We start from the raw sequence: 18,433 nt of genomic DNA on the forward strand, positions 1-18,433 counted from the left end.
ACAACAAGCCTGAGAACTGATAACCTAAACCAGGGCTGTTCAAAATTCTGATTCCCATGGCCCCAGTGTAGTGCCGTCACAGAGCCAACGATATGCAGTCATTAAACACACAGAAAGATCCTCTCCCACAAGGTAAACATGTTGGTGTTCCTTTCTCAGAAATCCCTTTAACAATTAAAAATAGACCTAGTTGCAGATATGGCCTGTTGAGGCACTGTTGTAGCTGTAATTTGGCTTTTCTTGCTCTCTTTTGTTAACATTTTATTATTATTTATTTGTTTAGATAAATGTAAAAAACATCTGATTTCAGTATCTAAATATTCTGTGCTCTTAAATCCACGTTCTTGCATTATAATGCTATTATGTTGTCATACTGACTGTCATTATAGTATGAGTCACATAAAATGGTCTTAAATGACAATATCATTTAGTGCACTTTATTGACATGCAAAATATCGCACAACAAAAAGTTATCATGACAGCCGTAATTGTGAGACAAAAACGATTATTTAAAAAAAAAAGAGAAACATTTTATGAATTTAGTATCCGAGTTGATATTATGTGAAGTTTTACGAACTTATTTTGAGAGTAGCATCCATGAAATGATTGGTCACGGCTGGTCGCTCATCTGTAATCATTAGTAAGCTAATCGTATAATTTCAAACCAATAATAAATAGCCCGTCTTACCTTACTCCCTTGTCTTCGTTTTTTGAAGAATTCCATTATCCACCCCGTCTTCCCTTTTCCTCCTTTACCAGTGGGAGCTCTCCAGAACTACCCCGTTACATGCTGATTGACCAGGCGGGAACCCTAGGCTCAATTATCTTGTTTACTTGTGATTGTTTATTTCTTCCAATCACGATTATATTTCTCACTGTTTTGTGTTTTTTATCCACTTGCATGTTGCAAGTTCATAATCTATCTTGCATAATCTATCTCTGCCGTGGTATACGGTGCATTCGGAAAGTATTCATACCGCTTCACTTTTTTTCACATTTTTTTATGTCACTGCCTTATTCCAAAATTTATTACATTTATTTATTTCCTCAAGATTTTACACACAATACTACATAATGACCATGTGAATTATTATTTTTTTGAATGTAGCAAATAAAAATAAAAAATAAAAAAAAAACGAAAATCACATGAAATAAAAATTCACGGCCTTAGCTCAATGCTTTGTTAATGCACTTTTGGCAGCAATTACAGCCTCAAGTCTTTTTTAATATGATGCCACAAACTTGGCACACTTGTCTTTAAGAATTTTTGCCCATTCTTCTTTGCTGTACCTCTCAAGCTCTATCAGGTTGGTTGGATGGGAAGCAACGGTGTACAGCCATTTTCAGATCTCTCCAGAGATGTTTAATAGGATTTAGGTCTGGGCTCTGGCTGGGTCACTCAAGGACATTTACCGAGTTGTTGTGAAGCCACTCCATTGATATTTTGGAGGTGTGCTTTGGGTCATTGTCCTGCTGGAAGATGAACCGTCGCCCCAGGCTGAGGTCAAGAGCACTCTGAAGCAGGTTTTCATTCAGGATGTCTCTGTACATTGCTGCATTCGTCGTTTCCTCTATCCTGACTAGTCTCCCAGTTCCTGCTGCTGAAAAATATCCCCATAGCATGATGCTGCCACCAACATGCTTCACTGTAGGGATAGTATAAGCCTGGTGATGACCGCTGCCTGGTTTTCTCTAAACGCCTGGTATTCACTCCAAAGAGTTAAATTTTAGTCTCATCAGACCAGAGAATTTGGTCTTATGGTCTGAGTCCTTCATATGCCTTTTGGCAAGTTCCAGGCTGGGAGATGCTTCTGTTTGGCCACTCTACCATACAGGCCTGATTGCTGGATTGCTGCACAGATGGTTGTTCTTCTGTAAGGTTCTCCTCTCTCCACAGAAGAATGCTGGAGCTCATACAGAATAATCATGGGTTTATTGATCACCTCCCTGACAAAGGCCCTTCTTTCCCGATCATTCAGCTTAGATGGCTGGCCAGCTCTAGGAAGAGTCCTGGTAGTTCCAAACCTCTTCCACTTACGGATGATGGAGGCTACTGTGCTCATTTTAACTTTCAGAGCAGCAGAAAATTTTCTGCAACCTTCCCCAGCCTTTTGCCTGGAGAAAATCCTGTCTTGGAGGTCTACAGACAATTCCTTTTTCTTCATGCTTGGTTTGTGCTTTGGCATGCCCTGTCAACCCTGAGACCTTATGAAGACAGGTGCATGCCTTTTCAAATCATATCCAATCAACTGAATTCAGGTGAACTCCGATTAAGCTGCTGAAACGTCTCAAGAATGATCAGTGAAAACAGCATGTACCTGAGCTCAATTTAGAGCTTTAGAGCAAAGGCTGTGAATACAGATGTACATGTGATTTTTTTTTTTTTTTCAGGTTTTTTATAACAATTTTGCAACCATTTCAAAAATCTTTTTTCACATTTTCATTACAGGGTATTGTGTGTAGAATCTTGAGGAAATAAATAAATCCATTTTGAAATTAGGCTGTAGCATAAAAAAAATGTGGAAAAAGTGACGCGCTATAAATACCTTCCAGATGCACTGTAGCTATTACTACTTTGTATAGTAAGTATTTCTTGTAATTGCGAGTTTATAGTCTTTGGAATTCTGATATTTTTTTCAATTGTGATTTTTTTTTTTTTTTTCTCAATTATTTGCTGGTTTCATTTTATCCTTCACAAATCTGATTATATTTCTGTCTATTTTGAGTTTTTGTTTTAATACAATTCTGACTATCTTACATTTTCCATAATCTCTCACAATTCTGACTTTGTTTCAGTCTTTTTTATAACACTGTGTTATAACAACTCCCAATTTCATATTTATTATTTGACTGAGCAGAATTGTAAAATGAAAAAGCTGAACCAGCAATCAGAATCATGATGTTAACAGCAAATCATTTTAATCAGTCATTTATAGCTTTAATAGAGATAGTTAGTATTAACACGATTTCTCTTAATCTCATTTTAGGTGGTAAGAAAGTTGGCATCAACCCAAAAATAAATAACCTCATGCCAGCTTATGAAGGGGCAAGGTACGAGCTCGTCTGGATCTGTGACAGTGGCATTCGAGGTAAGTTTGGTGATTTATTTATTTATTATATTTGTATATTTCAAGATTTTTACATAATAATATAATGACAAAATGTCTTTTTAATTAATGGACTTTATTGTTCTTTGAAACGTTTTCTTTATGGATGAATATTTTTCGAAATAGAATTAAAATACAGCATTAAAATAAGCAGAACTTGTTGTTATTAGCTGTCAGTGCTGATCCTGAACTGTTACTCAACAGTGAAGCCAGACACTCTTACTGATATGGCTAATCAGATGACGGAGAAGGTGGGACTGGTTCATGGTCTTCCATACGTGGCAGACAGACAAGGATTTGCCGCTACATTGGAGCAGGTCAGAAACCTTCACTCTTGACCTTCATGCTTTGTCAGAAGAGCGCTAAACAACATTCTTTCAGATTTTAGTAGCTCAATCATGAACATGCGTCACTTTTTTATTGTTTCTGGGTTCTGTCCTATCACACTGTAATAAAACTGCTACGCTGGCACTCTGTTGCTACTAGAGACTTCAAAGCTGAAATGAGACACCATATTGAGGAGTTCCACTTTTTATTTACATTTTAAAGCTCTTTTGGCAAATTACTGAAAACTTTAACTTCAGTAATGGCAGGCAGTAAAGCTTTATTAATACATTTTCTCTTAAAAAAGTTATTTGAGCCCAAAAAGTATATATATATTTTAAATAAGCGTCTCTCGATCAATTTAATGTTTTTTTTTTTTTTTTTGGATTGTGATAGATGAGAAATCAAGTAGATATTACAGGAAGAGGCTTAGACACTCAAGACTTACTCATTCATATTTATTGAAGGGTGAAGAAAGAACGATCTATAATATTTTGACGATAAAACATTTTAATAGGACGCATATTTTTATATGATATTAGAGAATGTTTTTATTCAGGAAATGTTTTAAGGGAAATGTTTGAAAAGGTGTTTTTAGAATATTTATTATTAATCAAACTAAAAGATTGTATCCAACTCTTATCAGTGTTTTTGTAATGTAATGTAATGTAATGTAATGTGTATTTATATAGCACATTTATTGTGTATGGCCATACACCCAAAGCACTTTACAATCATGAGGGGGGTCTCTCCACACCACCACCAGTGTGCAGCATCCACTTGGATGATGCGACGGCTGCCACAGGACAACAGCGCCAGTGCGCTCACCACACACCAGCTATTGGAGTGTAGAGACAGTGATAGTGATAGAGCCAATTCAGTGGATAGGACACCCCTGCTCTTTACGAGAAGTGCCATGGGATTTTTAATGACCACAGAGAGTCAGGACCTCAGTTTAACGTCTCATCCGAAAGAAGGCGCCCACTGACAGTGTAGTGTCCCCTTCACTTTACTGGGGCATTAGGACTCACACAGACCGCAGGTTGAGCGCCCCCTGCTGGCCTCTCTAACACCACTTCCAACAGCAACCTAGTGTTCCCATGTGGTCTCCCATCCAGGTACTGACCAGGCTCAGCCCTGCTGTTGTTGCTATTTGATATACTATGATATCATGTAATATGATAGAATGTTATATATTGTATATTTAGTATGCAAGTTCTTGCGACGTTGACTTGTTTAGAGAAATATTTCTTGAAAACTCGAGGAAAAATCTTGAGTCTACATCTTATGGCTGGTTTCCAACTGAGTTGTACGGTATGGTATGGTACGGGTTAATATGGGTCACCTTTGGGTGGGTCTGCGATTATATAAACTAAATGCAACATATACACTGTAAAAAAATCGTAAAAAAGGTAAAATGACTGGCACCTACGGCTGCCAAACAAAAACCATAAAATTACGGTAAAATTTCTTTGTTGAAATAAAGTGCAAAAAAAATTTATTTACAGATATTTTCATTCAAATGTTTACAGAAAAACACTGTTATTTTACAGTCTTTTCCCAGATTATTATGATCAAATCCTTTTAATAAAGTTACACACTAAGAGTTTTACAAAGAAAAACTTATTTTATAGACTTTTTCCTAGATTAATACGATCTAACACCATCAATAAAGTGTCTGCACTAATAGTTCAAGAGAAAACAATGTTATTTCAAAGAATTTTTCCTAAATCATTACCTTTAATAAAATGCCAAGACATGCTCATAGTCGTAATTTAACAGTTTTATTTTGGATCAAAAAAGTGGAAAAAAAAAACAACAAACGAGATAAAACTGATTAAAATTCTCACAACTTTAAAATTACAGCTGTTACATTTCATTGAATAGTATTAATGTAAGACATGTAGAGGTTATATGGATGATTCAGTTACAAATCTTAAAAGAAATGGAACTGTAACGAGAAGGGGACGCTGATAAAGGAGTGAAGATCCAAATGCAGGTTTATTACACAGAGATGGTCAGGCTAGCAACAGTCAGCACAGGGGCAAACAGATAAATGCAGGGAATCCAGAGTCATGGTCAAATAACAGGCAAATGGTCAGTCCCGGCAGCAAACCAAGTAAAAATGTAACAATCAAAGCAAGACAAAAAAGAGAAAAGCGTCATAACGTTCACAGTAACAGTATAACAAGACTTAGCAATTGGTGCATGTGTCTGTGCTGCTTTTACAGTCCATGTAATCAGTTCATAACGATCCTCCGACTGTGTGTGTGTGTGCGTGTGTGTGTGTGTGTGTGTGTGTGTAATCAGCGGAATCCGGAACAGGTGCATGTGAGCGGATTTTATTTATTGAACGGATTTGATCGTAATAATCAATGATAATCAAATAATAATAATGTTTTTCTGTAAACATTTTAATGAAAATATTTGTAGATTTATTATTTTTTTGCACTTTATTTCAACAAAGAAATTTTACCGTAATTTTATGGTTTTTGTTTGGCAGCCATAGCTGCCAGTCATTTGACCTTTTTTATAATTTTTTTTACAGAGCAATTAATTACAATTTATTACTTTAATTTTACGTAATTTTAAATGTACTTAAAAAACAGGAAAACACAGTGTAAATAATACGGCATTCTTTTTTTGTATAAAACAGGAAAATTGCTGTAATTTGTCATTAATTATATAGTACATAAAATAACAGTCAAGCTGTTATTTACAGATTGTAATTTTTTGATGGACTTTTGAATATAATTTAAAGTAACAGAAAAAAACAGTATAAATAATATGATAATTTCCCTGTATAAAAAACGAAAATGTCAGTAATTTGTCTTAAATGATAAAGTACATAAAATGAAAGTCAAACTGTTAATTTAGAGAGATTGTTTGTCATTTTACTACACTTTGAATATAATTTGAAATGACAAAAACTTACTGTAAACAATTTAGACATTTTTTGTAAAATATATTTTTTTTAAGTGTATGAACACATACAGACCCTTAAAGTCTCTAATATGTTACCAATTACAGAAAAACTACACATAGCATACATTTAGTCCTTATTTAGTTTCAAAAACAACACGCAACATAAAGCTTAAAATCTGTGCAAACCTCACCAGCACATGTAACCTGTTGTTAAAAAGTAATTCTGTTATTCTGAGGTTAAAATAACCCAAAAGGTGATGATAATAGTTAAACATGGCAGTTTGTTCATGTTTTAGGTTGCTGAAAGAATCATTTGCTCCTTTGTTTCTTCCGGCTTCTCCTTTGTTTTCTCGCTCCTTACTCTCGCATTTGTCCTTTTCTCGATGGGTCAGATGTCAGAAGCACTTCAATAGTCACGCGCACGTTATTATCATCAGCTCAAAAAGTTTGTTATTTTAAATATAGGCATGCGGCGAGTGAAAACGAGTAACCACTCGCGCTTTAGATGGCCTTGTACGGGGCACAGGGTAGATTCTACTCTTCTTCTTGGCTTTGTGGCTGTTCATCAAGACGATAACAAGGCTTATTTGAGCTTCGGCTAACCATGGCTATCCTTTGTTTTCATTTTCTGGCTTGTTGCACGAGTGAGTGACGTATCTCTGTAAACCAATAGTGTCCAGTTGTGCGTCTTGCTCCACCTTTTGGTACCCTTTTATTGTGCTAGGTACTCTTTGCAAAGGGAACCCAAAAAGTGGTATGCACAGTTCGATTTTAGGTACTCTTTGACAGTGGAAACGACCATAAAAGCCTACCATACCGTTAAGCTATTGTACCACTCAGTGGAAACGGGCCCAAAGTAGTTTAGAGAGATGTCTTGCAACTGTGACTTGAAGGGCTTTTAGAATTTTGTTGCAATATCTGACTTTATCTCTTGCATTTAACATGTTTTTTTTCTTCATATTTCTGACTTCATATCTGTTTGTTTTTTTCTCAGTTGTTACTGTAATTTGAGCAGATGTTTGTTTCTTAGAACAACAAACTTTTACAACTGAATGAGATGAACACTTTAGCTATTAAATTTCATGCTAATGGATTTTTTAAATGTTAATTAAGACAGTTCTTGCAATGCTGACTAGAAATACTTTTAGAAAACCTGAGGAAAAATCTTGTTAACATCTTAGTAGTTTAGAGAGATTGCTTGCAACTGTGAGTTGATTGGCTTTTTAAAATTTAGTTGCATTTTCTGACTTTATTTCTTGCAGTTTAATTGTTTTATTTCACATTTCTGACATCATTTCTTGTCGTCCCCCCCCCACAATTGTTACTGTAATTTGAGCGGATGTTTCTTAGAACTGCAACTTTCACAACTAAAAGAGTTCAGCATATTTCGCAATTCTGAGTGCTATTTCCTGCAGTTCATGTATTTTACACACATTTCTGACATAAAATTGCAACTTTATTTCTTGCATTTCCAAGTTTATAAGATTTCTTGAAATTATTTCTGTATTTTTGTCATTTTTCCCCCTCAAAATCTCTAGATATAAACTTTGAATTGCTAGATAAAGAAGTCTGTACTGTAAAACACTAAATTATCTAAAAACAAATTGGATTATGAGACTAAAGTGGCCTTTTTAAGTTGTTTACCCTATGACCGGAAACAAATAGAAGTCTATATATTTACATGTTAAACTGACAGCCCTACGAATAATGAACTGTCAAAGTGTTTATATCTGTAGTGCTATTCTGAGTGCATCAAATCTTTAGAGATTAATTATGTGAAAAATAAACAGTTTTGTCCCATGTGGGATCCTGCAGGTTTATTTTGGAACGTCACATCCTCGTTCCTACATCTCCGCCAATGTAACAGGAATCAAGTGCGTCACGGGGATGTCGTGTCTCATGAGGAAGGACATCCTGGACCAAGCCGGCGGCCTGATTGCTTTTGCTCAGTACATCGCTGAAGATTACTTCATGGCCAAGGCCATCGCAGACAGGTTTGCCAGACTCATTACTCATCTGTGCAATACTGATTCAGTCAGATCATTGTTTTTATATTCCTCTGTCTGAGAACAGAGCGTGATAATGAATGAACAATTACATTAACTTTTTAAAGAATTAAGTACATTTTTTTAACTCACTGTTCCAAAATTCTATGACCGTATTTAGTTTGTGAAACACAAAAGCAGATGTTTAGCAGAATGTTTAGGTTGCTCTTTTTCAACAAAAATAATTAATAAAAAACTGAAATACTTTAAAAAGTGGCCTGAATATATCTGAGCTGTGTGACTAATAAACTTAAACTTGTGTTCTATATTTCAAAGACTATCAAATATCAATACCATGCCTCAAAATAGATTGAACTCATGAAATAAGCAATTTTAACTGCTCTTTTACTCTTTTAAAGCAGTGACCTTGAAATTACGGAAATTGTGGTTTGTTCTATTGTGGTTAATCTATAGCTTCACTCTATATTCGGTTATAGCAATTTTTAAATGATTTAAATTTCTATCTTTACTTAATTTACTGCCTTAATGTGGATATGCAAAACAATAATGAAATTCATATCAATGGTAGATTAATAAGGCTTTATATAGCTTGACAATCTGGTTTCCCTATACTACTTTAATTGTGGAAAGGAACATCTGAAGGTCATATGGATGTGGAACAACACAAGGGCGAGCAAATGACAACCAATGTTGAGTTATAATGTGGATTCAGATTGATTTTGTTAATGTAATCTTCTTTTTAAACATATACAGATGAGGTCAAAAATGTATAATAATATATAAGTTTACAATTAAATATTATACTAATATATTTATTTTTATATTTTTAAATATTTCCCAAATGAGGTTTAACACAGCAAGGATTTTTTCACAGTATTTCCTATAATATATTTTCTTCTGAAGAAAGTCTTATTTATTTTATTTTGGCTAGAATAAAAGTTAGAATAAAAATTTTAAATCTATTTTATGGTCAAATTATGAGCCCCTGTTATATACCCTATGACCGGAAACAAATAGAAGTCTATATATTTACACGTTAAACTGACAGACCTACGAATAATGAACTGTCAAAGTGTTCCCCCCAAAGCAATATTGTTTTCAATTGTCTACAGACCAAACCATTATTATACAATGACTTTCCTAATTACCATAACTCGCCTAATTAAGCCTGTAAATGTCACTTTAAACTAAAGAAGTGTCTTGGAAAAAATATCTTTTTAAATATTTACTGTCATCATGGCGAAGATAAAAGAAATCAGTTATTTGAAACGAGCTATTAAAACCTATGTTTAGAAATGTGTTTATCTTCTTTGCGTTAAACAGAAATTGGTGGGGAAATTATACAGGGGGCTAATAATTCTGACTTCAACTGTATATCAATAGTCTCAGCTAAAATGTCCTTTATTTCCTAGTTCACTGATGTGGTGTTTCTCTTTCAGAGGATGGAAATTTTCCATGGCGACACAGGTAGCCATGCAGAATTCAGGCTCATACTCCATCGCACAATTCCAGTCTCGCATGATCAGGTACAGCAGTTGTTCAATTAGATTTTTTTTGTGTTTGCAAGTGAAACTAATCTGTTTTCCTGTTAGGGCCACCTCCGGCATAGTGATGAGACTGGGTTATTTGTTGTTGTTTGCAATTTTCTGATCGCATCATAGATGGATTTTTTTTTAATTGCAGCATAGTAAGAATCATATCTTGATGCATTTGGTCTATTTATCAGAATATGTCATCCGGCTGAAAGTCATTATGCTGTTATGTAAGGATGGATCCATTTCCCATTTTGTGGTGGGAAAAATACATCTGAGCTTCTCAGAAACGTCTTCTGTTGTCCGCTGTTAATAGATGGGCCAAGCTGAGAATCAACATGCTGCCAGGCACCATCATCGAGCCCATCTCGGAGTGCTTTGTGGCGAGTCTTATCATCGGCTGGGCCGCTCATCATGTGTTCCGCTGGGACATCATGGTGTTTTTCCTGTGCCACTGCCTCGCCTGGTTCATTTCAGATTATATCCAGCTCAGAGGAGTACAGGTGAGACACTAGATTGTGTGAAAATCAGTACGCAGAAAATGTGGCTCCATTATGGTATAAAACAGCCACTTTTGTAAAGCCTCAGACTATTTTTTCTGGGTTTAAATTCCTTACCTTATTCCTCTCAGAAATATAAATTTACTGAAGAAACTTTGGTTCCTTGTTGGCGTCAAATCAATATTGCCTTTCCATAATTTGAGTTTTTTTAACTTGTTTCCGCAAAGCACACAAGGTTATTCCCCCCAAAATTTACATTTGTTGTTAATTCACCTGCCCTCAGGCCTTCAAAAATGTAGCTAACATTTTTCTTCTGTGTAATCAATTTACTATGTTTATTTTGTTAGCTCACATTGTTATTCTTAAGCTGCGTAATTAATCCATGCAAGTTGATTCACTGAAATATGTTTGTTTTGGTAATCTTTAATCAAATTCTGCCAGTTTGCTTTGGCGTTTTGAGTGGCGGTTCTTCTGTTGCCGTCAACCTGAGGGCTTCTATAGCAACTGTGAATTGATTTTCTTACCTACGCCCCTTACTGTTAATATGCTATGAAAGAATGATGCGCAAAAATAAAGCCCCGCCCCTATTCGATATTCTGTTTCAGTTGGAAGTACATCAACATACTGAAATGAAAGTCTCAGTAATGTCCAGTTTACATGGACTTTAAAGAATTTCAGCTGAAATGGTGGTCCCACTTTATATTAAGTGTCCTTAACTACTACTTAGTGGTGTGGGTAGGTTTAAGGGTGGGTTAAGGTGTAAGGGATGGTCAGCAATGTATTTACAAATGTAATTACAGAAGTTAATTACAGATGTAATTACAAACAGGTATTTAATCAAACATAAGTACATAATAAATACATGTATTTACACAATAAGTACATTGTAACAAACTATTTATTCCTGTCTAAGTACATATTAGTTAAGGCCACTTAATATAAAGTGGGACTGAAATGGTGGCTCGTGGTGATTTTAGAAAAAACAAGTCAATTACATTTGGCACTTCTAATCCGAACTGTCTTTTTTTTTTTTTTTAATTAATATTGATAATTTAATAATAATCTAGTCATTGTCTGCACAGAACATGTTTCTGGTTTTAAAAAAAGCAACTATTTTTATTTCAAAAGCATAAAATCAAGCCAATGTTTACCTTATTCTTTTCAGAAATCTCTTGTTATTTAAATTAACATTAAAACATAAACAGACCTTGATGTCCCAGCTTTGGCTTTTCTCAAATTAATAGGAAAACTCTGTAAATTGTTTTTTATGTTCAAGACACAACATCCAGCTGACTTGTTTGTCAGGTTTTGTGGGATCAGTTTGGTACCAGTGTTGTCATTGCTGACGTTTGTTTTCACTGATTTGAATGTGTTCACATTGAGTTTGTTGAATCATGAAATGTGAAGGATGATTTGTCTACATATTACTTTAGGCTCCATTCTTTTATAAAACCACAATTTTATTTTTTGGTTAACCTTAAAGAAATGGTTCACCCAAAAATGGAAATTGTCATCATTTACTCTACCTCCACTTGTTCCAAACCCGATTGAGTGCCTTTTTTTGTTGAACACAAAAAAATTATATTTTTAATAATGTTGGAAACTAGGACTGCATAATATTGGAAAAAACTGACATTGCGATATTTTGTTTTTCTGCAATATATATTGCATTATCATAATTTCACAAAATATTACCTAAATCGCTCTACTTGGAAAAAAAACTTGTACATCTGCACAAAACATAATAAAAATTTGAAAGCATAAATGAAAACAATTGAACAAAGCTATCATTTTATTGTTTCTTAATGGTTTTCTGTAGAGTCTAACAACATTGAAAAACAGAAATTGTATAATAATCAAATGTAAAATAGCACCTTTGTATTTATTTAAAATTTGTAACACTTAATAAATGATTCATAGTCTGTAGTTATTATAAAGCATGAGCATATAGTGAATTAATTATTTTTTTAAGCATTACCTCTACATTTATAAACAGAAGTGAGCATAACTGCAGCTACAAATCTTGACTCATAAGCACATTTATAATGTGCCTAATAATTGTACTTTCATAATTTGTGACATTCATTTCATTACTAAATTAAGTATTGCATTATTTACAAACCATTTGTATTTAAGTTTCATTTTATTGAATTTGTATTAACTGTCATTTACAAGGGATTTATAAAGCTTAAATAGTTCTTACTTTAGATTAACTGGATTAAGTTGAGTTATTAAAGCATTTATTGACATACAAATGAACTATTAGTATGTGCCTGAATAATATGAATTCTAAATGTTAATTTGAATAGTTTATTAATCATTTACTTACACATTCTAATTTTGCAAAAACCACCAACTATGCTTAAATAACTGGTTTGTAAATAATGCAATACTTAATTTAATGATGAAAAATGATTCTCATCATTAACAATCATTAACAAAATATAAAAGAATGTTTATTAAGTACATTAAACGTGCTTATAAATCAAGAATGGAGCATTATTAATGTAAAAGTTAGTGCTTAACAAATAATGAATTCAATATTTGCTAATGCTCATTAAATGGTTCATAGTGTGTAGTTATGATAAAGTGTTACCAAAAATGATTAAATACAGGTATTTTTTGTTAAATCTAAGCTTCAGAATTTCTTTACTTTAAAGTCGGCGTCAATGGCGTAGTGGTTAGTACGAGATCCAATGCTGATCCTTATCTCTCTCTGCTACCCATGGTTTCCTGTCCATACTCTCTACTTCCTATAAACTAAGGGGGAAAACCCTGAATGTAAAAAATAATAATAACTTGGTTTATATTCGCTTGAAAACGCATCCAAATGAAAATCTTCCACTCTAAATCTCCCACTCTCTTAACTTAACATTGCAGGTCTTGGGATGTGACTATTGTAGATTAGCACATTGCGATATCGATGCTGAAACAATATATTGTGCAGCTCTATTGGAAACAGATTGACTTCCATAGTAGTTTTCATTTTCTTATGGATTTCAGTGGCTAACAGTTTCCAGTCTTTCCCAAAAAAAATCTTTTGTGAACAAGAAGCACTGCATTAAACCACTCCTGATGGCGCTTGCATTTAAAATAGCCTTTCATCTGGTTTTCCCCTAAACTAAATGAATGATTAGATATATTTTACTTTGATTACATTATCGCTGCTGTAATAGACACCTTATGAAATTGAAAATAGTTATGACAACCTGAAAAAAACTTGCTGTGCATTTTGCTTTTAATATGTCCAAAAAAAATGTGTAATCCAGTGATCAGTTGGTCTTTACAAGTTGTTCTATCACAGCAATATTTTTGAAATTGCTCCATTCGTTAGTCATTCGTTAGTTTCTCTAATTTGTGTCTTACTAAACTCTTTCCCAACAGGGCGGCCCTCCATCCTTCTCCAAGCTGGACTACGCAGTGGCCTGGTTCATCAGGGAGTCCATGACTATTCAGATTTTCCTGTCTGCTCTTTGGGATCCCACCATTAGCTGGAGGGCCGGACGTTACCGCTTGCGTTGCGGAGGTACAGCAGAGGAAATCCTGGATGTTTAAACGGCACCGTGTGCCAAGGACTATGCACTGCAAGACCACAAGGTCGCAGATGGACAAATGAACTGCAAACATTTATTGTTTGTTTTGGGTTTTATTCCAACTTATAGTTTTTAACCTGTGACTTTAGCTCAATAGATTATTTATGTCCTTGGTGCTTTTTTTTCTATTTGTTTTCCTGTGAGGTCTCTTGATGATTTGAGACCTTGTTCTAGATGAGCCAAAATTAATGAAGGGGCAAAGAAGAGAGAACTTTTGAGGATGAGGCGGCACTTCAGTGGTCATCAAAACCCTGATGAAAAATATCAACTTTTTTCTTTTCTTTTTTTCTTTTTTTTTTATAGGTCCTTGTAACATGTGTAGTGGTGATTGAATATGTGTCCAACACATCCATTTTATCATACGTTTGGATGAATGGTACAGTTTTTAAATGATATAGTGGGGTGTAGAAGTCACTTGCGTATGAATGGATCACATGCCTATCACAGTGTTGCTCTGAACATACAGCACTCTTGCCATATTTTATACATTTTTGGACCTCTGAATGCTCAAAAACGGATCCCCTCAGGTCCATTTTATGTTTACCGGACAGCAATATCTTCTGAGGTGATGCATAGGGAATTTTGGCAGAGCTTTGTATATGGATACTGTGGATCTATCCAGAAAACGACGCAACACTTGTATATGCTTGCACAGTTTTTGCAGCCACCCTGCAGTATTCAAGGCCTAGGTTAAACCTCGTTGTGATACCTGCAGATTTAATCTCATATCTTATGAAATGTAGTGCCATTTGAGGAGTGAACGTTTTTATTGTTATAGTTTTGCTTTTCTCCAAGGCCTTCGTCATCTCCCCTGCTTCATTCATTCATTCATTCATTCTCTGCACTGGTTGCTTTTGTACCAGGTTCAGGGTCTGCTTAAACATTTCCTCCATGCTGCTGCTTGTTTAAGAAGCTCTGTCAGTATTTTCCTGCAAAAGTTTGACTGGATATATATAAATGCTTACCTCCAAATTGTCCAAACATTTCATCCGACACCATTTCAGAACCAATTTCTGCTTGTCATGAAGAGTTTGTGAAGTTTTCTTTATATACACTCAGTTTTTTTGAGTTAAAGCACAAAATGATTTTAGAAAGTGCTATGTTTACGCTCTGAAACATTTCAGACCTCACAGTCACACCATGTGCTTTTTGGCTTCTCAATTTCCCCATTTACATAATCCAACTTTGCCATCAGTCAAACAGTATTCACGAAACAATTGACATTCTTCTCTGTATTCCTTTTTTTTGTTGTTGATGTTCGAGGAACTGCTAGTTTCTGTTTTCTACTGCCAGCACTTGTCGTTAAACCGCTTCTTCTGCATTTTCCTCATTTTTTTGAGTCTCTCTTGCCCGCCTTCTTGAGCTGATCATTAAGTACCCGTGTCAGCACTGGCAGTATTGTTTTTACACAATTCACTTGGGTAGTTCAACTCTTATTCAAAAACAAACACAAGTGAAGTACAGTACGTATGTCTTTATAGTCCCAACAGCTGCCATTTATGAAGTACACTGTTTTAACCCAATGCCAAACCCTCCATTGTTAATGTTTTTTTGGTGTTGATTTCTTCTAATTTGAACACATCTGACTTTTGGGCTCACTATTGGAAATAAACTTGTGTTTTGTGCATGAGGCCACGAAATGGATGTCGTTTGTTTGTAGCATTGAGTTAAAGTATTAACATAATCAATTAGCAATAATCATAATACATGCTATTGAAGTAAAATATCAGACTGTGAATCCAAAGCAAGCTTCCAAACCCATTTCTTTACCCAGTTATGGTATAAAAACATTTCATTTTTTGTTGACTGTTTTGCATTAGCTATACCTCATACGACCAGAGGGCCTCATTCACCAAACATGAACAGACAATTTGTGAAATCATTCAAAGCTGATACCTGGAATTGCTTCGCAAAGCCATTCTTGTGTAAATGGTTGCATCAAATGTAATCATGTAACAAAATATATTTTCCAAATATAAATTGGGGTTAAAAATTGTTTAAATTACAGTAACCGTTTTGATAAGAATGGTTTTATGGATCATCCAGGGTGGCTTGGCAATTAATGCAAGTTTTAAGAATTATTTTGTTAACACTTGCGGGACTGAATAATTGCACCAAACCATTAGTGTGATTTATCACATTAAATTAATGTAAAACCCTTTCTTCTGTATATTGATCGAATTTGGTTATGATTTAGATAAAATCGTTAGAAATCAGATAGGTTTGTCAACTAACGCAAGTTTTAAGAATTAGTTCACAAACTCTTGCAGGAATTGCTGCTTAATTTTTTGTGAAACCAAACTTAAAAACATTAAATTTCACATTAAATTTAATAGTAAAATTTTTTTTTTTTATTTGCAATTATTAATTGTTTTACGAAATATTAGGTTTCAGATGAAAATGGTTTTATGACTTGAGTTTGGTGTGGCAGTTTACGCAAGACTAGCTATATGAATTCTGCTGATAGTTGGATAAATTGCTGCATGGAATTGAAATATAAAACTATTCAGTCATAATTTGCCATAAATTTTAAAATTTGATTCGTCAAACCATTTATCTGTACATTGGCCTATTGACAATTTAGGTAAAATCATTTTATGAAATGTTAAGTTTGGTGTGCCAGTTAATGCAAGCAAATTGACCACAGAATTGGCTCATTTCTCAGAATTGTTCTTGCGTAGATTTAGCTGAATTAATACAAAAACATTTTACAAATCAATTCTTGCACATTTTGTTTGCCATTTTGTAACATTGTTCTGCTAACATTTACAACTTTTGCTGAGAATGGTTTCATGAATTGTTCAGTACCATCTGATACAAGACAGTTAATCTATTCCAATGACAGTTGCGTAAATTGAATTAGATCATTTTGCTAAACCAATCTTGATTAATTCAGTTCATGTTTTAGCTAAATAATGTCTCCACAAATTGACTATCAGATTGATCCAGCTCTTGAATGAAGGCCCAATGTGTTGTAGTTCTGCAAGATTGGCAGAACCGAATGTAACTTTGCATGAACGTGACTAACGGTCGATTTTATAAATGTCTGTCAGTCACATTGGAAACACCAACCTTGACATTTTAATTTGGGAAGGGGAAAAGCTGGAACTTTCTGCAACTATTCAAGTTCCTCTCTTGACTTTCAACCATATCTGCTGGTTCTTATTTTATACATGTGAAAACAGAAATCTGTGTCAAAAAAGTCACCTCATACGAAAAGTCTACCACCACTGTAAATGTTTAGACTTTTCCTTGTTTGTGTGGCTGTGAGAGAGAGTGTGTGGGTGTGTGTATGCGGAAATATGCTGTAATGGCCTTTTTGATATGACAATTCTTCAAGGATTGTATTATCGTAACGTCGTGTGGGGAACTGGACTTTATTTTCCATTAGTGTACAGTTGTTTGTTTGCCAGATTACCTTTTGTTGTGAAATGCTGATGACCCGTTTGGTGCCATGTGCACGATATATGGCTGTTCTGCACTTGCCAACCTGCGTACCAGCTGCCATTTGCCTAAACAAAAATCTCTGTAAACAAAATAATCAAGAAATGGTGACGTTTAGTGTACATTAACTGCTTTGGCCTGCAGGATCTGAAAATATATGGGTTTTTTCTCAAGCATTTGAGGCAGTTTGAGTCTTATGTGTCACATCCTGTGTTTTGATTTAAATATCACTGCATTTTACTATAAATAATCATTCTTTATCACTGGACTCGATGTTGAACAAAGCGACCAAGAGAAGAGAAACTTCTGCTACGTTTGCCATGTGGTCATCAGAGTTGAGGAAAATAAAATAAAAAAGTCTAGTAGTGATCCACCACTTTTATTTTATGTGCTGTATATGTCGACAAAAAAGCAAATACAAGAGCTTTTATCATTATTATTATTTTTTTTAGAGTTTCTGTACAGTTTATTTATGAAGTTTGGTTGATAACCATTAGATGCACTGCTTCCTAAGGCTTAATTTATCATCAAGTTGTACACTTTCTTTTGTTTATTTTTGCCTATGAAGATATGTTTGGTTGTGGGCAGTGTAAAAGTATGGCTGGACAGACTTCTGGTTTTGAATCTTTTGTGTAATTTTGTAGATGTTCTATATTGTACTCTTGATGCTGAATGCGTAATCCACAGCTGGAAACTGTGTCATTACAGATAAATTAAAGCTTTATCAAGCAATATAAAAAGAGTGTTTGCTTTGGTTAATAACTGTGTTTTAATAAGTGTGTTTTATGTACATTTAGCATGTTGTTTATGTTGGATAACTGACATGACACCATTTTAAAAGAGATCCAAAAACATTGTTGCCAAATTGGGCGGTTTTGAATATGATTGTGTGGGTGAAATATGGCATTTGCGGGTTGACAAAATTTGGGTGGTTTTGACACGTAAATTTAACATGCAACTTACTTCACAAAACAGCTGTGTGCTGCTACTCCATTCAGTTAG

General features: G+C 34.5%; 1 protein-coding gene across 2 annotated transcripts in view; it reads left to right on the top strand.

The window, feature by feature from the left end:
- ugcg (UDP-glucose ceramide glucosyltransferase) overlaps positions 1–18,171 on the top strand; it is a 58,482-nt gene extending 40,311 nt beyond the window's left edge. Inside the window, exons 4-9 of one of the 2 annotated variants that reach the window (XM_073913984.1) lie at positions 2,988–3,089; positions 3,312–3,424; positions 8,172–8,350; positions 9,802–9,888; positions 10,211–10,397; positions 13,779–18,171. In XM_073913984.1, the coding sequence (XP_073770085.1) occupies positions 3,029–3,089; positions 3,312–3,424; positions 8,172–8,350; positions 9,802–9,888; positions 10,211–10,397; positions 13,779–13,949 (798 nt within the window). In that variant the 5' untranslated portion in view covers positions 2,988–3,028 and the 3' untranslated portion in view covers positions 13,950–18,171. 2 annotated transcript variants of the gene reach the window in all.
- Positions 18,172–18,433: the final 262 nt, after the last annotated feature.

This window comes from Danio rerio, chromosome 10 (genome assembly GCF_049306965.1).
Source record: "Danio rerio strain Tuebingen ecotype United States chromosome 10, GRCz12tu, whole genome shotgun sequence".
NCBI lineage: Eukaryota > Metazoa > Chordata > Actinopteri > Cypriniformes > Danionidae > Danio > Danio rerio.